The 25,021-nt window shown below is 37.2% G+C and overlaps 1 protein-coding gene across 2 annotated transcripts in view; it reads right to left on the bottom strand.

Moving 5' to 3' along the window:
• Nucleotides 1–25,021, bottom strand: part of LPCAT2 (lysophosphatidylcholine acyltransferase 2) — a 63,156-nt gene that overhangs the window by 29,679 nt on the left and 8,456 nt on the right. Inside the window, exons 4-11 of one of the 2 annotated variants that reach the window (XM_061173013.1) lie at nucleotides 23,690–23,802; nucleotides 21,714–21,774; nucleotides 20,768–20,826; nucleotides 19,455–19,489; nucleotides 16,303–16,357; nucleotides 6,303–6,385; nucleotides 3,574–3,699; nucleotides 2,060–2,213 (exon numbers count right to left, since the gene is read on the bottom strand). In XM_061173013.1, coding sequence (XP_061028996.1) covers nucleotides 2,060–2,213; nucleotides 3,574–3,699; nucleotides 6,303–6,385; nucleotides 16,303–16,357; nucleotides 19,455–19,489; nucleotides 20,768–20,826; nucleotides 21,714–21,774; nucleotides 23,690–23,802 — 686 coding nt within the window. Of the gene's footprint in view, nucleotides 1–2,059; nucleotides 2,214–3,573; nucleotides 3,700–6,302; nucleotides 6,386–16,302; nucleotides 16,358–19,454; nucleotides 19,490–20,767; nucleotides 20,827–21,713; nucleotides 21,775–23,689; nucleotides 23,803–25,021 lie in introns of those variants that run through there. The other variant, XM_061173014.1, reaches the window with a different exon arrangement.

Raw genomic sequence — 25,021 nt, forward strand, 5'->3', positions numbered from 1 at the left:
ATCTCCTTTTCCCTAAATCTTCATTACACTTTATAGTAGCACCATTGCAGTGACACATTACCACTTCACGGACAAGGAAAAAATATTTGTATGCTGCAACAAGCACAGAAGAGAGGCTTGTGCACTCCATACGGAAGAAGGTTGCTTACCTGCATTATGTTAAAGAATAGTTCATCTAAGGGACTTCCCTGGTGGCGCAGTGGTTAAGAATCCACCTGCCAATGCAGGGGACACAGGTTCGAGCCCTGGTCCGGGAAGATCCCACATGCCGCGGAGCAACTAAGCCCGCGAGCCATAACTACAAAGCCCGTGTGCCACAACTACTGAAGCCCGCGTGCCTAGAGCCCGTGCTCCACAACAAAGAGAAGCCACCACAACGAGAAGCCCGCACACTGCAACAAAGAGTAGCCCCTGCTCGTCGCAACTAGAGAAAGCCCGCGCCCAGCAACGAAGACCCAACGCAGCCAAAATTAAAATAAATTAAAAAAAAAGAATAGTTATCTAAGAGAATAAGTCACAGAATAAGTCATTAGGAATGTTAGTGACCTCTGCGTAAGAAGAAAAAGAAAAGCTCTGTCCTGGTTTCTGTCAGCAGGCTATAATTTCTTTGCAAAATATCTTTTCCCAGTGGTTGACAGAGACCTGGGACTTCTGGGGCCAGCCAGGATGGAATGAGCCCAGTTTAGCCTATCTCTCCTTCTCACTACAATTAGAAACTCTGATCGAAATACAAAAAGCACTACCTCTGGATAAAATACCATGGCAGGAGGAACTTGAAAAACAACCAGATAGGCCTGAAGGCAGCAGGATGAAATTATTAAATTGTTGAAAGGGAAGAACTCTATACAGAATTCCATATATGTACAACAAAAATATCCCTCAGGAATGAATGTGAAATAAAAAAGATCACAATCCTAAGTATTTATCCAACCCTAAGTATTTACCCAAGTAAAAGGAAAACCTATATTCACTCAAAAACCTATACATGAACGCTTAGAACAGTTATATTCATAATTGTCCCAAGTTGGAAACAAACCAAATGTTCCTCAATTGGGGAAAGGATACACCAAGTATGGTACATCCACCCAATGGAATACCACTCCGCAATAAAAGGAGACAAATTACAGATACATGCAATAACATGGCTGAATCTCAGATGCGTTATGCTGAGTGAAAGAAGCTGGACTCAAAAGGATATACTAAATGATTCCATTTGTATGGCATCTGGAAAAGGCAAACCTATAGGGATGGAGTGATTGCCAGTGGTTAAAGGTGAGGGAAGGGGTTGACTATAAAAGTCTAGCTACAGGGAATTCTTTTTTTTTTTTTGCAATTGTATTTCTTGAATGTGGTGGTAGTTACATGCCTCTACGCATTTGTTAGAACTCACAAAACTGTAACCAAAAAAGTAAACTTTACTGTCAACTTTATATATTAAAAAACAAATTAAAAAGAGAGAACTTGAAATCTTGATGCACTTTTCCTAAGGAAACTTTGACATTTCAATGATCTATCTCCATGTACGTACATATTCGTAAGCAGAAAACTGAATCCCCAATATAAGGACAAACAGTCAAGCTTTAATTGAAAACTTTGTTATAAATAAACTAAAATCTATTTGGTCTTCGGATGTTTTTGGGGAAGTCCAGAAACCTTCAGGATAGAATAGTACCACCCGTGTCATCAATGTATGATTTTGACATAAATATTAAAATTCTTGCTAATTATGTAAACCTTTCTAATTCCATACACAAATATGGGTATATGGTCACAATATTTAATTCTGACCTGGTGTTTAAAATAAATAGACACTATCATAACTGTTGCCACACACATACACACAATTATTATTATATTACTATTATTATTACTACTACTACTACTGCTACTACTACTATTAAGCGGAAAAACAAAATCATGCAATTAAACTATGGGCTCAGCCTTGCTTCTTCTAACACTGACCTAGCAAGTTTTTCTAATGCCTGCCATACTGATTTATACCCTGTGGGGACTTGCGAAATAAAAACATTTGCGTGTTAAAGATTAAACTTTAACCTACCCTGTCAAAGAGTGCAAAAAGTTGTCTCAAGACATCTGAAACAGGCAGCTTCAAATACTCCGCAAATTCTTCAATTCCGATTCTTCCTCCTTTAGAGGAACTTGCAATAGCGGCATATTCATCCAAATGCTTACGAATCCCATCCCAATCTAATCTAAACAAAGAGTTATGAAGATGTGTTATTAGCGTTTTACAATTCACATGAACATTTTGTGAGCATTGTTTTATTCATCTGTCTGAGGGAAAAATATATTCAGTGTTACATTTGAAAAGGAGAAGAAAACGAATATTTTAAGGCACATTTTGAACATGGATACAGACTTCTAATTTTTTAAAGGATATTAGCATAACTGTAATTATCCCAAATATCTGAGGGAAAGAAAAGTAACTGGGAAAAGGAGCAATGTGGTAAGATAATAAATGACTCATGAGAAGAAAAAAAGAACTCACATTTTAACCTAAATATTACTTAGTAAGTCAACAGTACTTACTGAGTTGTTAAAAAAAAATACAATTCTTGCTTTCAAGCTTTCCGGATGATAATGAACTCACATTTCACAAAATGTTGTGATGGGGGATTCATTAGACTTTGTACACTTCCTCCAATATTAGTTATAAAACACTTTAAAAAACACTGGAAAATATACTGTGGCTTACATCACATCCTGTAGAATTAAACAGGTGACAACACATACTTCTATATCCAATTTCAGTGACTATCTAATTTTTTCAAATCTATAGGAATATTGTAAAAATATAACATCAAAACATTGCTATCTAGAAGATATAAATAATGTTTGCTACATCAGTTATCAAAAAATATTTTTTAATATTGAACTTTAATACAGTAACTGATTCTGCAGCTCCCTCCTAGGGAGGATGCCAAGGTCTACTGAGTTAATAAATTCTGCAGATCCCTGTCAGGGCTGAAAACTATGAACTGTAATCAGAGAGGGATGTGGGAGTTACACCTTCATACCAGGAAGTTCAAAGGGAATGTTCTAAATGGTTTAAACCAGATCATAAAAATCACAATTTTTTTTTTTTGCCTTTAAAAAAAAATTATGTACCCAGAAGGAGAAGGTTGATCTAGGGAAGTATTTAAAATTCAATGATGGTCAGAATTGCTGCTCTACAAGTCAATTCCTATTTCACATGAGGAGTTCTGACCACCTCGTGCCAGTACCATATAATTATGCCATCTTTCTTATAAGAAGGTGGCAGGACCAACTACTCAGCTGTTTCTGGGTAGGGAGGCAGATCTGCGCTGACCCATGTTTACTATCTCGTTCTCCTCCCATGACCAATGCACATATTTCTGAGTTAGCTGTTCTTGAAAAAACAAAACTAGATGAACTAAATGGGAGATAAATTCACATCCCTGGCTTTCTTAATAAATACCACGTAGGTTCTAGAGTTTGAGCATTAATGAAACCAGAGAAAATAAACATACAGGATTTCAGATCTCTTTTGGACACCTTTAGAAAAGTGTGGTAATTTTAAAATATGCTTACTTCAATTTCCGGCTGATTTTGGTAAATTCCACCAACCCAGCTTCCATAGGCAGTGTTAGCTGTCCTGCTGAAATCATCAATCTGCAGTCTTCATAGGTGTGATCTGTTATTGGAATTCTCAGAGCTCTAAAGTATTAAAAAGCAAACAGATTCAACTTTTTCAAAAAGGTGATGGTTTTTCATTAGGCCTGAATTGGTCAACAAACGACAGTAAATGGAAAAGTATTTACTACTTTTTGAACCAGTGGCTTTGGCTTATTACTGCCAAAGAGACATATTTCTCTACTTCACAGACTTATTGTGGCCCGAGTTAATCTCCTTATGTCTGTGTGCTTCTGCCAGCTAGTCATTTTTGTTCTGTGTTTTGACTACAGCGATAATAATAGTTGAGTTCAGTCCATGGAAAGTAATGAGAAGACTTAGGTTCAAGTCCTATGGAGTCTTTTATCAGCTGGCACTTAACCTAAGCCTCACTTTTCTCATCTGCACATAGGAATAATCACTTCCTCCACAGGGTTATTTTAAGGACCAACTAAGAATGCCTGTGGAAGTGCCACTTAAACAGATAAATGGCACCTGTACATATTATAAGTGAACGGTCTATCCATATCGCTAGCCATCTGCATCTTTCCATCTTTTAAGACTGAAGATCACCTTCTTGCTACATAGCAATCTTCAAAAAATACTAACGAGGACTGATTATAAGATCATATTTCTTCCAAACCTAAACACCCTCCATCCTCAAAGGAGTGCACAACACTGACTACCTCCCTCCTGCTCAGAGATCTACTAATAGTGAACCAGACCTGGAAAAAGTACATATTAACAAGAACTTGAAAAAACACTTGAGTGACAAGAAGAAAATCTGTGCTGTACATAAAATAATTTCCTGCAGATCCCTCTTGGCTAAATTTTTATTCACACACATTCAGTGACAATCATAAAATTATGTCATCAACTGTTATTTGATTTCGTTGAATCATGGCTAAGAACATTCAATTTTCAATGAATGCAATATGAATAAACATTTTTTTCCTACCTGCCACTAAGCTGTTTTTGATTAGTGACTATTTGGGTGTAAGAATATATAAGGAAAATAAAAATTAAAAACACTTCAGGAATTATAAGAGTAAGTAGTAGAACAAAACAGTTAAGAGCTTGGGCTTTGGTAATAGGAAGTGTGGATTTGAATCCCAGCCCAGAGACTCTCACTATCTGCCATGATCTGGAACAAACCACTTAGCCCTCAGAGCCTCCATTTCCTCACTTGCCTCAGAGCTGCTGTGAAGATTATGTTAGGTAACACAAGCAAATGGCCTAGCACAGGATTTGGTAAATATTTATTAGTGGTCGACCAGCACTACTTACCTCGGCTTTGCTCTTTACCATTTTCAAATGCTTTTAACATATACTTTCCTACTTGACTCTCATAATAACCAAAACTCTGAGAAAAGCCAGGCAAGGATTAGAATTCCCACTTTACACATGAGGAAAGGAGCCTTGGAGGGGACTTATCCAAGGTTGTACAGCTAACTGAGGTCTTTCTTACTCTTTATCCAAGGCCCTTCTACCTCCACGCCTCCAAATCCAGGAAAAGCCTGCTTAAACAAATCTTTCCTCTGTTTTTAGGCAGGTTTTGGGAAGTCAAAATATCTGATGTAAATTCTCTCAGTTCCTAATACTTATCTTCCTTCCTAAATTTTGGACATAAGCTAGTATGAAAACATAATGGAAGAGGGAAGCAAACAATCTCAAAAGCAAATTTTGTAGCTGCTCTAGAAACTAGGTAAATCAAGTACATGTAGGGACACATAGTAACAAAAGTTTTTCAGCCAAACACTTAAACATTTATTCTTTTTGAAAATAAAGTTAGTCTCCTGTGAAACATTAATATATGTAATATACATATAATATATATAATCTTGCTTATAATGACAAATTCAGCTATGAAGCTAAATTCAGAGTTCTCATTGCATTTTTACTAAGAGAATAAATACTGCTGGCCTATTAGCTCCAAACCTACCATTGGGCACGATTGAGGGAGGTGGTGCTTGGGGAGAGGGTGCACACCTGGAGGGTTCTGAGGCTGCCTGGGTGGTGGGGATAGTATAACACACTCTTTCATTACAGGAGGAGAGGTGATTTATTTAATCAGGATAGTGGCCAGTTAAAACTCCCTTAAGTGCAGGAAAATACTTGCCTCATGTTTTGCAGTTTCTAAATCCTAAATTTATAGCCATCCCCTTAATGAGGGTGACTTTCCCCCTTTTCTATGCATCTATTGCATTCCCTTGCAAACTTTTTCCTCTTTGGTGCTATAATCATTAATGCCTTTGAAACACGTGGCCTTGGCAGCTATATGGAGGCTGAGGGGATAGAAGGTGGGTCACAGCAGGAACCACTCAGACCATCATTAGCTTTGTCTGACAGCGACTGGCCAGCTTGGGAGAATTCACCCTTTGGAGGTCACTGGCTGGTTTCTCCTGGTTCATGTACCCTCCCTGTTCCCCTTCTGGCAAAGCTACATCTCCATTAGTTTGGGGTTACGTCAGGGAAAATATTTATAGATTGTCTTACTGACTGCATTCCTAGGCACATGATTTTTCCTTACCAAAATGAGTTGGGGAATGAGGCCCTCAGAAAAAAACAAAGACTTCAAACAATGTTAAATGCCATTTACCAATAATTTGAAAACTATTTACTGATCATAATCACATATAGATACTTACTCTGCCATTAAGTTCCGGACTCTACTGGCAAAAAGGACAGGATCACTTTTTTCTTCATCATTTGGTATTTGAACAGGCATAAACTGAAAGGCAAATATACCTTTCCATTACAATTGTGAGGCCTAAGACTTTAAATGCTAAATTAATTTATAAGCTGTCATTATATGAAATCCCCTTTCTAGCACACGGGTTATAGGATAGAATGTAAAGAGCACTGGGCTTGGACTCAGGAGATCTGAATCCAAGCTCTGGGTCTTTCTGCGTGTTAACTAGTATGACCTTTAACTTTTCTGAACTGTCTCCTCAACTCTGAAAGGAGGGCTATGACCACCCACGTCCCTGGTTGTGGTGAGGATGAAATGAGCCAATGTCTGGAATTCTGGAAGTTGTAAAGCTGAAACTACTCAGATCTTACTCTCAAAGCTGCATTTTCTCCCACCTACCCTCTGTGTGAAAACGTTATTAGTGGTAGTACTTTGTTTCTTGTAGTTTATCTTCTCTATCCATTCCTATATCAGCCATATTTTTATCACTTGATCAAGCTTTATGTTTTATCATTTCTTCTGCTTGTTTTTGAACCCTTATATTGGCTTTCTACTGTGTTTTGCTTTATCATTTTAAATTTTACTTTTTTTTCTCCACTTGATATTCTGTGATACCTCATTTGTACTATTCTTGTTTTTAATTATAGTTTCCTAACATTAACAAGCTTTCAGTGCTATATTTAAGTCATTGTACGTTTTTTGAGCACCTACTATATACCAGGCAAGATGAACAGGACCCTAATTCCTGCTCTAAAGAAGATCCATATTTTAACAGGATAGACTGCCACAACACACACTAACTATCATTACCCCTAATGACAGGGCTTAAAAGCTTAATTAACTTACTTAAAGTTATATGGGCCACATGACTAGGATTCAGCTCAAGGCCTGTCAGACTTTAAAACCCTTGTTTTCCCCATTAAACCATCCTTCCTGGAGTAGGAGCACAAGGGATAGGAAACGATTAATTTGGTCGGGGGCTGGGAAAAGCAACCAAAGAGGTTTTATAGAAGAGCTAATACTTGATCTTGACTTTCTGAGGATAAACATGATCTTGCCAATTCCTACTGTTTATCAACTGAACCAGGCACCATGCTAGGTGTTTTATATGCATTATTTCATTTTACTAATCCTCCCAATTCTAGTCATAAGGAATTGGGGTTCACAAAGATTAAATGACTTGCTCAAGATTTCATGGCTCATTTCTATTCAACAAATACTGCTTAGGCACACTGTTATATGCCAGGCACCACACTAAGCCTTGAAGACATGACAAGGAAGTTCTGCCCTCAAGGAGTTCTTCATGCAGTGGGGAATAAATGTACGATACAGCGAGCTAAGTCCACCAATAAGGGCTACCATCCTTCAAGAACCTACTGTGTACTGGGTACTTTATATAAGGGGTTTTATGTGCTGAACTCTTTCAACAATTTCTTGAGGCAAATTCTACCATTTCTCTTTGATAGGTAAAGAATGTGGCTCCGAGAGGTTAAACAATATAGCTAAGCCACACACAAATGGCAAGGTCACAATTTGAAAGAAAAGTAAATATCTGTATAAATAACACCACTTTCAGACTCACATGGACCTGTTTTCAAGCTTGTTAACCATGTTTAAGAAGCCTACGGGCAATAGTGACTCAGAGATGAAGTTTAAGCAAGGGAGTGAAATGAGCCGGTCCAAGTTTTTGAGCAGTAACTTTGGTGGCAGGGAGTGGATAACCAAAGAGGAAGAGGCTCGGAGCAGGGAGAACCCCTGGAGGCAACCACAATCACTCTGTGAGTGATGGTAAGACCATGAATAGAGGGAGGGAGGGAGGGTGTACAGGCCAGCATGGACCCAACTGGCATTTTTAGGATAAAATGGACAGAAATCACAGGATAATGTGCTATTTGTTATTTTACTTTTCACATTTATTTTATTAACATCCTCTCCAAGAGGACAGTGGCATGCTGCGGAGACAGCACTAGGCCTGGATTGATGCCTTGGCTCTGCTGTGCGATCCTGGAAAAGTCATTTAGCCGTTATAGGCCTCAATTCCCTCTCTTGTCAAAGGAAAAAGTTTCAGTAGATGCCGTCTAAGGTCCTTTCCAACTGGACTTCTATCTTTTCGCTTAGTATCCAGTCATTCTTTAAGATGGAAAAATAAACTAAGCCACCAGAGGTCCCCACATCACTTATATATCCAGAGCAACGAAAAATCTTTGCAAATAAATATTTCTAAAAATTCCCTCCATCCTGTTCTAGTAAAATCTCTTATAGTTGCTTAGGATGAAATCCAAGGAAGAAAATTATGTTAAAATCAGTGTTCATAAAAACCTAACAAAATAATACAATCAATTAAAGTTTTAAATTGCCATATAATTCTTCATTAAAAAAAGCTAAATGCTCATTTATAATACACTTGATTGGTAGGTCATAGAAGTTCATACTGAAAACCCTAAAAAATAAATTGCTGTTACACTGTTAACCAAACACAATACAATGAACTATGGGTTTGGTTCCTTTTAGTGCAGGGAATATTTTCCATAAAATGATTTTTAATAACGCTCATATTGGCATGGCATTTTATTCTTGAGGAAAAAAATTCCCCTGAGAGTTCAAAATAGTTAAAAGCCTGGAGTTGATACTCACTGGTCTTGGAGGCCCCCATGCCTCCTGAGAAGCAATTCAATGGAAATTCTAATAAAAAGTCACCTCTCCTTGGATAAGATCTTGCCCTCTATATCACATTTCCAATTTGTACAAAGTCATTCAAGGGTCGCAGCATGAACCTATCTTTTATTTGGGAAGAAAGATCAGCCAGAGAGAGGGGAACATGATTGTCATTATCTATTACTGAACGCTAATACACACCTAAATACCCCAGTGACCCCAGGACCACAAGTTATCCTTTCTACCTTTATCTTCTCTCGTTATCCCCAGTATCCACATTGATGGCCCATCTTGATTTCACACCCCTTCATCTGGCCACAGATATTCTTCTCAACTCCACCTTGGCCATGGAAAAAACATGCAATTCTAATTCCTCCTCTGACAAGTTCTTCCATGAGTTTCCCCTCATTATCTATTAGTGTTTACTTCACCCCTAACCTGGTCCTGCAGAGACCGCAAGAAACTGACGGTCACCCTCAGGACCTATTCATCCCTCTCTATCCACCCCCTCCTGACAACATCTGTCTGCCTATCTACACTGGACTTTGAGAATCAGACACTTCTCTATGACCTTTCTGTCACCTAGAATCTGTCACTTCTGCCACACTCAGGGCGCTAATCACATACTTGGTCACCTCTCCTGATCCCGCCTCCCTAATCCTGTTAGAGAGTGATGCTAACTGAGAGATGCTAAACAAAGGTATAAAATCTTATTGGCTGAGGCTACTACAAATTCATGTTCAGTTCCTTGGAGCTGCTTGAAAAATTATGTAATTTCCCAAGGTGACCATGCTGCCTCCAAACATAAAAAAATACTTTTTTGTTTCTGTTGTCGAAGATCTTCTTTTATCTTTCTAATCTGTGCAGGTGGGCCAAAATATGTGATCTTAACACTGGGTCTATTTCTTTAATGTTGATGTGATGGGCGAGGATCAAGCTACTTAAATCGAACCTCACTGCTGCTTGGCAGCCCTCTTCTGTCCCTCTTTGACCTGCTGCTATCATATTTTCCTGTTTCAAACATGTTCCTTGCTTCTCGAGTTGCAATTCCACTTTTATCTCAATGATACTTCATTTTCAACTTTAGAAAGAAGACAGTGAAGGAGTTCAGGACCTGCAACTGCAAAATGTGCCACTTGGGTATATCAATTATTTTGAGCTGTAGGCACTTAAAAACAGCACTGCAGGGAGAGGCTTTCTCTGAACTCCCCTTATCTGCCCACGACAGATCCTCCAAAAAGAACTCAATTGTCCTAAACGTGCTCCTGGGGAGTTTCATCAAACAGGGAAGACTGACTCTCATCAGAGGGGAGGAGACTAGAAGTCAACATCACACCCAGACAAACTTTATCACACACCATCATGTCTCCCATCTGTTCTAAGGGCCCACTGGTCTTTCTTAAAAATCATCTACTCTCCCCTAAGTGGCCTATGCCCTCCCTCCCCTGCTTCTTTTTTTTTTTTTTTTAATTTGAAACTTTTATTTCTGCTATAAACTATGTGGAAGCTCTAATTCATCTTTTTTTTAAATTGGAGTAAAATTGCTTTACAATGTTGTGTTAGTTTCTGCTGTACAATGAAGTGAATCAGCTGTATGTATACCTATATCCCCTCTCTCTTGGACCTCCCTCCCTCCCCATCCCACCCATCTAGATCGTCACAGAGCACCAAGCTGAGCTCCCTGTGCTATACAGCAGGTTCCCGCGTATTTACGTCAAACCTAATCTCCCAATTCGTCCCACCCTCTTCTTCCCCGTGTCCACATGTCCGTTCTCTACGTCTACGTCTCTATTCCTGCCCTACAAATAGGTTCATATGTACCATTTTTCTAGATTCCATATATATGCATTAATATATGATACTTGTTTTTCTCTTTCTGGCTTACTTCACTCTGTGTGACAGACTCTAGGTCCATCCACGTCTCTACAAATGACCCAATTTCGTTCCTTTTTATGGCTGAGTAATATTCCATTGTATATATGTACCACATCTTCTTTATCCATTCATCTATCGTTGGACATTTAGGTTGTTTCCACGTCCTGGCTATTGTAAATAGTGCTGCAATCAACATTGGGGTACATGTGTCCTTTTGAATTATGGTTTTCTCAGGGTATATGCCCAGTAATAGGATTGCTGGGTCATACAGTAGTTCTATTTTTAGTTTTTTAAGGAACCTCCATACTGTTCTCCATAGTGGCTGTATCCCCTGCTTCTTTTAATGTGGTATATAAGCTCTCAAATCTCACTTTTTTGGGTATTCCCTTTTTATTCCCTGTGCTGCCCTTGTGCATACCATATTAAAACTTAATAAATCTGTATATCTTTTCCGCTGTTAATCTGCCTATTGTCAGTTTATTTCACAGACCCAGGAATCAGACCTGGGTGGGTAAAGGGAAGTCTTTCCTTCCTGGAAGCATCCTGTGTAAACTTCGTCAATTCCCTTTCCCGTTGCACCTGAGACGGGCTCCACAGCTCCAGCCCCCTCCTCACTGCAGTATCCCCTCTTCCCTCACCCTGCTTACTCTGTACCGTCCTGACACAGATGAGAGGAGACTAACTGGCCTGTCTCCCACACCAGCACCTCTAGTTTGCACTTTTGGTCCAGAGCCTCCTACCTCTTCTTGGGCCTTAGACTGCACACAAGATAAAGCCCAAATTCCCCCGCCTATTGTTTAAGGCTCTCCATTACCCAGAGCCAGTCCTTTACATGAATACTCACTACCAGTGAGACTGGTGTATTCGTTGTTTACTGACCACATCAAGCACATTCCTTTCTATTAAATAAGTGATGATGAGAGGGAGAAGGACTGATGAGTGATGATGCTACAATCAACTTTTTCTTCTTCTAAGGAACAGAAAAGGATTTTAACAGGTGAATCTTAAGAAATGTGCAGTTCTGGGAATTCCCTGGCGGTCCAGTGGTTAGGACTTGGTGCTGTCACTGCTGGGCCTGGGGTTCAATCCCTGGTCAGGGAACTAAGATCCCGCAAGCTGCGCGGTTCAGCCAAAAAAAAAAAAAAGAAAAAGAAGAAGAAGAAAAGTGCAGTTCTAGTTCTGCTCATGATTCTCCTTTACAGTCTTCAAAAGGAGAAATGCAAAAGAAGAAAGGTTTTATGAACAATGTTTTATGAACATTAGCTCCTTCCTTCCCCAAAGAACAGGAAAATCTAGTTGATAAGGTGAATAAAAGTTAATGCCTAACTTACCACATACTAGCACACAAGCAACCTGATTAAATCCTCACAACCCTATAAAATAGGTATTATTATCCCCCTTTGACCAGTGAGAACACAGGCTTAGAGACGTTTAAGTAATTTGCTCAAGCAAATACAGGTAAGTACTAGCAGAACTGGAACAAAAACCCCAGCTAACGCTCTTCTTATAGCACTCCATTTCTCCACTTACAAATTCCAGAATTCTACCAAGTTCCAGAAGAAATTACCTCTGTTAGAACAAGTACATATGGGGTGTGTTGTGTGTGTATATGTATGTATGTATTTGTGTGATGGTTTTCTGAAAGGCCCGTTTTAGATTAAAAACTACACATCATTTTAGTGCATTCGGATATTTAAATAAACTATACAAATGTATTTGAACCTTCTCTAAGTAATTAGCTTTAAGAGATTTAAAAAGTGATATATTTCTATAGATGTTGATCATAACACTCATTATTATAATCCTTTCCTACATTAGAAATTTTTTAATGAAAAAAAAACTCTATCACAAGGCAATGAATTACCTACCATTAAGTAATGCCAGCAGCCACTAGAAGCTCACTATAAGCTTTGCCAAGGAATTTTCCTAAAGCAAAATATGTATGTCTACAGACAAATCATTTTTACGTATCTCTAATATAAAGGATGGCTTTAAAGTCAACATATTTTGAATGCAAACTAAGATATAGCCCATGAAGAAGGAAACTGATTGTAGAGTCAATGTGAATGTCATGTTTCCATTCAGAAACTAGCTGTTATCCATAAGAGTGCTATACAGTCTGACTTTGCTTATATTCTCTCTCACGAGATAAACTAGAAGGCTCTTAATTTATGTCATATTTTGGGATGTTCCCTACTAGCTAGCTTATTCCCTATGCCCCTAAGCCATATGCTTATTAAGGAATACTTGTGGAGTAGCTGGCTGATAAAAGTGATCACTAAAAGATGCTTTAAGTACACCCACTATGCCACATTATGATTCAAAGAATAACTTTCAATAGAAATATTCTGTAGACACACATGGCATCACTGTTCAAAGATGCCACAAGACCAATTACATAGGGCATGAGGTTTGGAACTTGTATTTTTAAGATCCAAGAGTCAAGAAAATAATAACCTTTTCAAAAATAAGTCTTTGTGTTGGGGAAGCAGAGAAGGAGTGGGTAAGGAAATAGTCCTAAATATTATATTCCCTAGATTTTTAGATATCTGATCATTTTGGTAATTAAAGAGATTGATAATCATCATTAATGAGGGGAGACTTGTGAAACTAAAGGATACAGCCTTCAACATACTGAGAAGTCCTTGAATCACAAGAACAAGTGTGTCTAAATGGACATTTTAGTAACAATCCACTCATAGCTCATTTTAAAAACCATAAAGTTAAGGCTATATTCTTGAATAATACATCTTGAATTAGGTTTACCTAATTAATATTCAAGAAGGTCTAAAAACATATGTTAAAAATAATACCTAGGATTTCCATCCATTTTAAAGAAAAATGAAAGCAGAGGAGGTGCTTTTGAACAACCAAGACAACTGAAATTGTAGCAACTAAATGTACTGAGACTTCTGACTAAGCTGCATTGGGGCAGCTCAAGCTGGGCCTCCTTCGACGTGGTGGAAAAGCTGGAGCCTCAGAGCTAGTGCCCAGCTCCTGAGAGTCTTGAGCCAGGGTGTGGGTATACTTAGTGCCTGGCAGGCTGCTGGGATACATTTTCCAGTTACATCCCAACAGTGGGGAATTAAAATATTCAAAAATCATAAAGTAGTTAGGAATCCCCTGGGTGAAAGGTAGACTCATAAATCTCAAATTAGAGCTTCCCTAGTGGCGCAGTGGTTGAGAGTCTGCCTGCCGATGCAGGCGACACGGGTTCGAGCCCTGGTCTGGGAAGATCCCACATGCCGCGGAGCAACTAAGCCCGTGCGCCACAACTGCTGAGCCTGCGCGTCTGGAGCTGTGCTCCGCAACGAGAGGCCGCGACAGTGAGAGGCCTGCGCACCGTGAAGAAGAGTGGCCCCCGCTTGCCACAACTGGAGAAAGTCCTCGCACAGAAACGAAGAACCAACACAGCCAAAAATAAATAAATAAATAAATAAAAATTAAAAAAAAAAATCTCAAATTAAATTACAGTTAAAATAAGAATACCCAATTTGAAGCCCACAAATTTCCATCTTCTTACCCTGCACCACAATTCTTGTACATCAAATCCCTACCTATTCAGCTTTTTTCAACTGGTTGAAAGCCATTTTGTGTGTGAAGTTATCAAACAAAGGATATATTCTTTTCTTTGCAGAAAATATTATCCAAACAGGTCTGAGAGCAGGTTGGAGAATGCAAATATTGTAACTGAAAAGAAAGAAGGACAGCCATGACGTGGAAAGGAAATGTGGTAATAGTGGTCAGGGCAAAAGCATGAGGAATTGGCATACCTCTGTTGTAACACAATTTGACCACTGACACGTGTGCTAGACAAAAAAATGTACAGTTCTATGTGCATTTCCACATCTATTGCTAGATTTCATCTTAGCTAAAGAGGGGTAAATTTAGAGGAAGGAACAGCATATATATATAAATAATATCTTCCAAATTTGCAGAGAAGATAGTATGGCTGTTTTAAGTATGGGTTTTCTTATTTATTTATTTATTTTTTAGAGAAAGAAAACAGGGCTAGCTATCTGAGCAGCTATTCAAGAAGGAAGAGCAGTGCTCAGTCGAAGTACTTAGAAATAATAAGATATTTCTTTCTACCAGGGTTTCCCAAAATGTATTCTATGGAAACTGGCTCTAGGAGGTATCCAGAGAAAAAGGGGTTCAGTGGTCAAACATTTCAAAGGCACTGAGAAGTCTTGAGAAAAGAAATCTGATTCATTTTATTTACCCTGGTACTTCCTAAACTTATTAGGATACAGATTAGTTTTTTTCTCTAGAAACATCTAAGTATATTCCAAGATCTAGTGTTTTCTGGTCACACTGAGAGATACTGAGCTGGTTTTAAAAGTGGGGAGGTGTGGCATATAATTAGTAAACAGGTATTTTCAAGGCAGGCAGACAACCTGCAAGTCTCAAGAAAAATTTCACTGAAGTTAAATTCACTTTGACATAATTTGCCCTCCTACATCATTTGGTATTGCTGACAACATCTAAATGGCTGAACAACCAAGCTATCCAACAAAATAAAATAGGATTCTTGTGACTTCCATTCCACAGTCCTGTCACCTGGAGCACAGGCCCCCACTCAGAACTCTGAATTACATATGCAAACTTAAGGGTTTCATTACAAAAGCCATGGATGCAATTGGAAAATCCAGGCAAGAGTCTGGAGAACCACTATTCTGACCCTCTCTCTTCAGAGGCTACCTGAGGGTATCACTAAAGCCAACGAGATTCTGAATTCAGGGGTCCATTATTCCATGTCATTCCTGGAAACTAAGCATAGTTCTTGGAATCAACCTTCAGAGTCTTAAAAATCTGGTCAGAATTTTCAGAACATTCTAATCACTCCTCCAGTGTTACAGCTGCTACTGTGACTTAAACTGAAAAACTGTCCTGTGAACGATGATATGAGCTGCCTTCACGGCTCATACAACATGATTTCCTCAGGCTTTCCGTGTGCAGATTGATTCCAAAAGTGAGGGTTTCTCACTCTAAAGAGTGAGAAACCCTCACTTTTACCTCTCCCACAATCTCTCAGCTTTCACAGAACATACTTTTTCAAGAAGTTGTGGGGTTCTACCAGCTACTGTAGCTCCTTTGGTCAGGATGTGAAGGCATATCATACAACTTGGCAGAGGTCAGAACTAAAAGGATTAAAAGATAGGAACGGGTGATGCAAATCTGGCCAGCCAGGGTGGTGACATGCTGGAAGTTCCCAGAAGTTAGGAAATTGTGTTTCCTAACACAGTTCTAAGGGCTAGGGTTGACAGACTGGGTTTAGGCACACAATTTGCAAAAGACCAGGGCTTATTTTCAAGGTGGCGGATTTAACTTCCAATCTTTCTACATCTGGTCTCTCTAGACTGAAAATTCACAATGAAAGGTAAGGCCAAATCTTAGGCTCCAAGGCTGCATTTTGAACCACTTACCTCAACTTCCACCTTTGTGAAGGGCTGGCAGCAAGTGAGCACACAAAGTTGAATGCTGAAGAGAAAAAAAGAGGAGGCCATCTTTATGTGGTAATACAAGTACCATCTAATATTACTGAACAATCTTTTCTTTACATACAAGCAACCCCATGTCACTCTTCGTATGTATTCTCCATTTATAAATGCCACACTGTAGCTATAACACTTCTTGGGTTTAGAGAACTATTCTTGATATTCGAAAGTTAAATTGCTGAATGCAATACCAAATATGTATTTGTGGGTCAGAGCCGCAGCTCAGCAGACTAAACCCCAAATTTGAAGTCTTCTTGACAGCTAAGACTCATAGGCCTAGAGAAACTAACCATGGTCACATTTTAAGGTACATTAATGTGTTTATAGAAAAACTGCTGAGTAGAACATTACTAAATTCTTTTCTAATATTAAAAAAAACAAAAAACCAGTGGGCCTTTCCTTAAAAGCAGAAACTTTATCATCATTGTCCCAGTTATTAATAAATGTTTTAGCTATGGGGAAATTTTCTGAAAAGTTTCAGATTTCATTGTAAAGCTAGACAAAGGCTTTCTTTAAAGTGGTTATAATCAATCCTCTCCAAGATAATTTTTGAAATGGTTCCTACTTGCAGCTTTCCAGTGTATATTTAGACTCTCTGGATAAGATTTCTATGGGATTTTTATTTCGCCTCATGTAGACGGATGACCCAGAAGTCAGGCAGGGTAAATTAGACTACATGTTTAAGAAAATAACCAACCAAGCTTTTTTTGCTATTAAGAAATTAAAATATGATTTACCTGTAAAAATTGCTTGAAGGGACTTACTTAAGACAAGGAATTTAGGAATTTAAACAAGGAATTTACTTAAAAGAAGGAATTTAGGAAACAGGTTTATTAATTCCATAATTAATTATAAATTGTTAATGTGTCAGTTCTCATATCTTCTGTTTGAAAGGGAAAGAATCTTTTACTATCAACTCCAAGCCACAAAGCCAATCCATATTATCTATCATTAAGTAAATTGTTCTTTAATGATTTAAATTGAGCTTTGGAATTCAATGACTTGAATACATATTTTGTTCTGAAAATTCTGAATGCTGTTAAAGAAAAAAAAAAAAAAAAACACAAATGAAACCACACACAAGATCTCTTTAAACTTGACTTGTCCACACTACAGACAAACCAAACAACACTTCTTAGACTAACATAAAACAGCTTTTCCAAGGCTTTCCCTTCTTGATGGTTAGTCCCTGAGTCTCCTCTCCCCTAGGACATCTGCTTTGGTGTAAAATCCCTTCCCTAGATCCTGAGTCAGAGTAGTACTCGGAGCCAGGGCAATTGAGAAAACTGATTTAGAAGTAAGAGACACAGTGCTAAATATAACATGAAGATCAGAAGATAAAGGTGGAAACAAGAGGTTACCACACATAAGTGTGATGTGGCACTTGGATAAAACAACGTTGTATCTTTAGAAGATTTTGTGTTTGTTTATAAATCCTAAGAAATCTTTAACTCTGAAAATACTTTTTTTCCTCTCTTTCTTTGCTGAATTCTATTTTTCCCCCTCTGTCACACATTTCCCAGGTTAGAGCCTAGATTAACTCAATCACTCTATTTACCCCTGATCTCCCTTCCAGAAAAGCTTACTATTTGACCTTCACATCCACCAGCCCAGCTGCAAAACCAAAAAAGGTCACAATGAACCCAAAGTCACTATCTCTATGAGGACTTAACTTGTAAAGGCCCCAAGGATGACACACCTCTGGAAATATAAATGTTATCCCCTCAATTTTCAGGCACTTCTTTTTCTAAAATGCTCTCATACTACTTGTCTCTCCTACTTTTCCCTTGTATAGAAGTTGAAAACCAGGAATTCATAATGAGTAATGACAGGAAATATGTATTCTAGCCAAGGGAATAGACTGATTTCCTGTCGGGTTAAAGATGGCATAATGTCTAGATACCTTTTACAATTTATGTTCCTTATTTTTGGTGGTGTTTACTTAACTTCAACTACCAGGGACTGAAGTATAACAGGAACATAAATGTCTCACGCGTATCAATGTTTATTAACACATGTAATTGGCCCATCTATTCTGATTTAAATGTATCATTTCAAAGCAACTTACAAACACAAAAAAATTGAGAAAATAAGTATGTTGTAGTTAAAAAAAAATCTAAGTTTCAGAAGTTGTTTGGATTGTCTACAATGTACTTGAAGGCAAATGATGATTTCTTTAAAATATTTCCAAGTGATCATCACCTATCCATCAATAATTTGAGCTCTGTGTATTACAGTATCAAGAGGCATTACTTCATAAGTCCTGGGAAAGTCCTCAAATCCAAAATATAAACAGGCTGTCTTTTTAAAATTTTTTTAAGTTTGGGGAAGGTTTATTATTTTTTTTCTCTTCTGCCACCCAAAGCCAGCCAGGTTCCTTGAGGTGAACACAGAGGGATATCGACACTCTCCATGCAGGTTAAAGGACCAAAGGAGGCGCGTAAACAGGCAGGGGAGCTAAACAAAAGAACTTCTTGAGAGAAAGTTACGATTCTACATGTTCTGCTCTTTTTAAAAGGTCTATTTCACTTCAGCTAGCTTAACAGTGAAACCGTATTCTTCTCTTCAACATTTATAGAAACTACTGATCCCTGGGCTCTTAAAATCCAAGAGTGGAAGTGAAAGCTTGGTTAGCTATTTCCTAAACTCAAATCAGACACATCACAACTATTTCAGGACATATGACTAAACTGCTCTGGACTGTTTAAACGAATACAGTAAAATAAAGATGGAGACACCAGATAATGCTAAATTTGCAATGGGAATGAAACTACAAAATTTAAGCTAAGTAGGATGCAAATGAGATCACTGGAATGTTTCTTAAGAATTGGCAGATAAACACTTGAGACCCATTAGAACCTGACAAACAACTAGAATTCTGCACATGGCAGACACTGGGGTTTAATGGGCAAGATAGTTATGCTCTCTGCAGAAACTTATCAGTTACAAGATTTAAGGATCTGATTAGAAATCTTTACTTCTACAAAAACAAGGCTTTTTTTTTTTTTTTAAAAAGAACAAATTCTTTTTCTTCGCTCAAATAAAATTTATATAAACTAATAATAATATAAGCGACTTACAATGTATATCCTTGCCATGTCCATGTCACAGTATCCTAGAATAACAATAGTATTTAAACTGTTAGTTCAGAGAAAAAATACCAAATAAAACAAAAATTTTATTTTGATACTGAATATACTTTCTTTCTGAATTAAAAGCAATATGCTGAAAAGTAAGACAAGCATATTATTATTGTTAAACAAGAGTGAACTGATCTATAAATTCTTGGATCACATATCTACATGGCAAGATCTGCCTTCCATATGTAACCACCTACCTTTTTATGGAATTAAGTTGCTTTGAATCTTTTAAAAAACTTGTGCATGCTTAACTATTTTTCTCCTAATATGAACATATCTGGATAATTAATTGGCTTACAAAAACCAGAATACATCAGTTCTCAAAAAAAAAAAAAGTTTATTTGGGAGAAAAGACTACAGTAGTGAGGTAGTGCACAGTGAAAGAATTTGAGTAAATGACAAATGCAAACCCACAGGTAGAAGTATGCTGCGTAAAAATTTGATAAATTTTAATTTTTTAACTACAAGTGTCCAAGGTTGAGAAATCAGCCTCTGATAGAAAGTTGAATTGATTAAGAACTCAATCTTAAATGACATAGATCATTAATAATTACATCTTGCTTTTTAATGTAAATTCTCTAGTAAAGAAAGCTCCTCTCCGAAACAGAACATCCCTCCCCCTGCCAAGAAACCACTTTCTTTAGGAAAATGGTGACACAGTCAATACCCAGAAGGTGACAATGCTCCTCGCTGGAGCAGAAGAGTATTTCCTGAGCCCACATGGACTTTCTATAGGATGTTAGGTTCTTTTCAGATATTTTCTTATTTAAGCTACTTGCCAAGTGTCACACAGCTACTAAGTACTGAGCCAGTAATTAAAACACCAAGCCTCTTCCAAATTTATCCTATTACTTCAATCCTTCTCCACCAGTAATGACCATTGAATCAGGAGAAGTTTCTCCTTCTAGGCTTAATGAAAACTACAAATTTATGAGAGTTTTCTCAAGTCCAGTCTAAGAGACCCTGAATCTGAGACTTAACCATACCACCACAGTGACTACACGGTAGAAGCTAAGGAAATATCTTCCTATAGCTTAGTAATAGCAAAAGCAATATGTCAAATTGGTATCAACCAATATGTGCCTATCTTGCAAATTTTTAAAAACTAAATTGTGGCAAGGAGAATGGGTCTACCCATCTGCTCCCACCATTTATCTATTCATCTATTTTATTTATTCAAACAAAAGGGGTCCTAGAGAATTTGTGCTGTTTGGAATGTTGAGATTCTTCCCATAGTAAACTATGATGCTTACCAGCTTGTTTGGGTATCTGAGGAGAACGGGCTGCACTGGAACTCCTGGAATGAAGGCCCCTATAACCACATAGTGAAATTTTATAACATGCCCTTTATATGAACACAAGCTTTACAGTGAATTAAAAAATTAATAATAAATGATGTAAATATGTTAAATGTTTTAAGAGTACATATAAACTCTTGGCTAAATGTTGGTAAATCCCTAGTGTTAGCCAAAATGACAGATTTTTGAATTCAGAATTATGTAAGCAAAATATTAAATGTTATGCCTAAGTCACTTAAAATATTACTTATATCTCCATTTGTTTTCATTTGCCAAATACCTATTATTCAACAGGATTAAAAAAAACAGTAATGATGAAACCAAGACAAAGAGAAAATAAAGAGAAGAAAATCTAGTTGAAACCAAATGCTTGAACCCTAAACTACCACACTTGCTAGAAGTGAGTTCTAACTTTGGCTCTGAGCATTCTAGCAGCCAATACAAAAACATTTTAAAGTATTAATAATTACTATGAAATGACATATGAAATTACAAATTACTATAAAATTCACAACTTCATAATATTTTAAAAAGGAGTGAACCTTAGAAGGAACTGATGGTATTATAATGATAATTGAAGTAGGTTTTCTAACTTGATGACACAGGACCCCAAGTGTCTGTGAGGGTTATCTTTGGAGGAAAAGAAAAATCTGCTAGTGGTTTCTGCTCAAACACACACACACACACACACACACACGGGACATTCCAAGGAAGAAGGGGTTATGATACCAAAAGAGAAAGTAAAGGAGTGAGTTCTGTGGATCCACATCATTAAAACCATTTAATCAGAAAATAAGAAATGCTCCAAGCAAACTGACAAGTTAGTTTGTATATTTATTATCAGATCATTGAGAAATCTTCCATACTACTTTGTCACAATACATAATTTAATTGATCTCACCTGGTTTAAAAGTAATCAAACAGGAACGATTAGTACAAGTACCTTCTGGGAAAACTAGTATCTTGGGAGAAAAGGAATAGATTTAATATTTCAGTCTAATTAATAGATTAGCTCTTTACTTGCTTTCTTAAGACTTTGCAAATAGTTGCCAATTTTTATAAAGCAAAAATAAAATAAAAGGCTAACACCTGATTCTAGTGAAAGCTAGAATCTGATTATTCAGTTTTGCTCTAAAAGAAGTGTAGTCTGACCATTAAGATAACTAGAAAATGAATTAAAGCTTTGAAGAGAGAATACACATAGTAAATGTTTCTTAATGATGATGCTAATGATCTGAATAGGCTTCGAAGAAGATGTAGACCCTGAATCATGTGCATTTGTGTGCATTTTAGGCAATATTAAATGCTTTCTTCTACTGCTGTACATCCTTAACCAAATCATTTCCTACTTCTTTGTTTCAGTTTCCCCATGAAATGATACTCCCTCTTACAACATATAGCTTTGGGACGTACTGAGCAAAAAGGAGGAAATGCCTACAATATGCTTTATGCTTACTTCAATTCGTTGACATATGGAATACAATTTAATGTCCTTTTTTGAGGAGGTGTTTTTAGCTTTTAATATACTTCTTTATGTTTTCCACACAAAAGATATGCAGTACAGTTCCTCATTAACTGAACAGCATAGCAGCTTCATTTTTCTGAAGCTTTTAGAATTTAGCAATGAGTAAATTGCTAGGCACATAAAACAAAAAAGAAAATCCCTGCACTAACAGCTGTTAGTAATGGGTATTTTATAATAATTAGAGAAGGAAAACATTATTAAGCTAAACTGTCACAATAACAAGTTATTTGTAAAATAAAAATTGTGAATAGGTGCAGTTCCATCCTCCAATTAAAAAAAAAAACAGGTTTCCTATCCCAATCGGATACAATATCAAATATGATTCATGGAGTGGATATTCTATATACTATGAACAATAAATTAATATAGAGTAAATCATAAAATCTCAAGAACTGGATGGGGCATTAAAAGTCATATAGCATCTCTAATGCTTGAATTCTTTTTACAATATCCTACCCAAGTGGTTGCTTAGCCAATGCCTGAACATTCCAGAAAGAGATTCCAAATCAGACCATTCTAATTCTGGACAGAAAACTTGAGATGAGCTAAATGAACTGAAATCTACCTACTTGTTAACTTTCACCCAGAAGTCCTAGACACATTCCTTGGAGCCAAGAGCAAAATCACACCCTTATTCCAAATGTCATTTCTTCCCAGTGACTTTTTAAATCATTCCTTACATGCCTTGGTTTCTAAAACCTCCTGGTTGGTCATATGCCTCTTGGTACTTTAACAACTACAAATCACCATGAGTGGCCAGATCACCTCAGGACCATGAGTTCTGCTAGAGATCACTTGTTTTCACCTGGGCAAAGATAGAGGGGTACTTATCAGAATCACCCATGAGGCTCCATTTATGCAATAAATGTTGCCCCTTCCACACCTTCAAAAAGCATTCCAGGGGAAGGAGGTGGTGGGATGGTAAAATGTGAAAAAGTTCTACAGGTGATTCTGAAATGCCCCTGAACTAAAAAGACTATCTAAATATACTTCAGATAAACTTAAGATTTTAATCATTTTCAAAATAAACCCACCATATTGTTGAGTATAACTGAGCTTCAGTATCTCATCTTTAAAAGGGTAAATAAATTCAGAGGTAGAGAATTACTTTTTATGACACAAAGTAAAAACCAGTTCAGAGAGTTTGGAGAATAAAAAAGAATGATACATTTAATTCCACTGAGTATCTCATGGGGAAGAGGACTTTTTAACCCTCACTCATTTATTCTGCTTCTAGACATCTAGCAGAAGGTGTCCCCCAGTATTGGATCTGTGGATCCAAATGAGTACGTATACAAGTGTACAATAAATAAACTTTCAATATATTTAAATAAACATCTACTGTGTTTTACCTGGGGCCATTCCCCTCCTGATGTGGCCCGCCTTATTATTTCATTTATTGTGTTTTTTCGAGAATCCGGATCTACACGGGACACCAACACTGGTTGCAGAGCCCGCAATATTCCTTTAAAACAAATGAAAAGTCACAACTAAGTCATTTTTGGGGCTAAAGCTACTACAGCAATGATACCAGATAAATCATAAAACAAATTGTATGGAAAATTAAAATGATAGCAAATCAAAGAGAACAACTTAAAAAAGCCCTCTAATTCAAAGTTTATTAGAACTTAGCTTCCAGTTTCAAAAGGATAGGTGGATATTTAGACCTAAAAATATTTCACTGATTTAACAGAAGTTAGCAGCAGGAATATGAAAAGAAGCAAATGCAGTTTTCTCCCTAAAAGACTTCTTCCTCAATTGACATTAAACATTTGGAATATACTATAAGATTATCTCGTTTTATTTCAGGAATATCCTGCAAACTGATTATGTGAAGTCATAGTACATGTGGGTAGGAGGCAATTATTATTTATCTTACTAAAATTTTCAGCGCAATAGTCTTTTAAGTAGGTAGCTTCCTAGCACATGCAAAATAAACCTCAATTTACCAAAAGACTATTGCTAAACAACTTTTGGGGAAAATGTCATATTACACAAAGCAAGGTGGTTACCTTAAAAAAACAGAGAGAGAGAGAGAGAGAGAGAGTCTGTCTTTCTTAGATGAATGACAAAGCTGTAAGAACTACTATTATTTATCCAGAGTACCAAGGCAACATCAGGCAGTTTTCACATGCACTTTCTCACCACTTGATGCTTGGCAATAACCTTGGGACAACTGGGAGCAGTTACTTGGAGACTAATCCCCTGGGGAGAGAGCAAAGCATCTGGTGGGAAAAACATTTCACTTGCTTCATTATTTTTTATGGCAGGAAGCGTTAATTGTTCCACATCATAATTTTCAAAGAGTTACACATTTGCCTCTCATGGAGATCTGGGCAATAATGAAGAAAACAGAGTTAGGAGAAAAGACTTAGTGCATTTATTTATCAGTCTAATACCCTGAAGAGAAATTCACTGAAATAGCATGTAACCAGTGCTTTCACAGATTCTTAGATTAAATTCTCTCTCCAAAAAATCTACCATGTTTGGTATTTAAAAACTGTTCTTTTTGGCTATATTTAGGAGCAGAAAGAGGTGATGGTGCAGTGACAGAGTTTAGACTTAAAAAGAATGATAAGGGTACAGATAGGGAAGTCTTTAATCTTTTTTCATAAATTCATTCTTGTGATATAGTACCTCATTAAAAGCAAGGGAATATGTTTGAAGTGTTTTATTATTTTAAA

Source organism: Eubalaena glacialis, chromosome 18 (genome assembly GCF_028564815.1).
Source record: "Eubalaena glacialis isolate mEubGla1 chromosome 18, mEubGla1.1.hap2.+ XY, whole genome shotgun sequence".
Lineage (NCBI taxonomy): Eukaryota > Metazoa > Chordata > Mammalia > Artiodactyla > Balaenidae > Eubalaena > Eubalaena glacialis.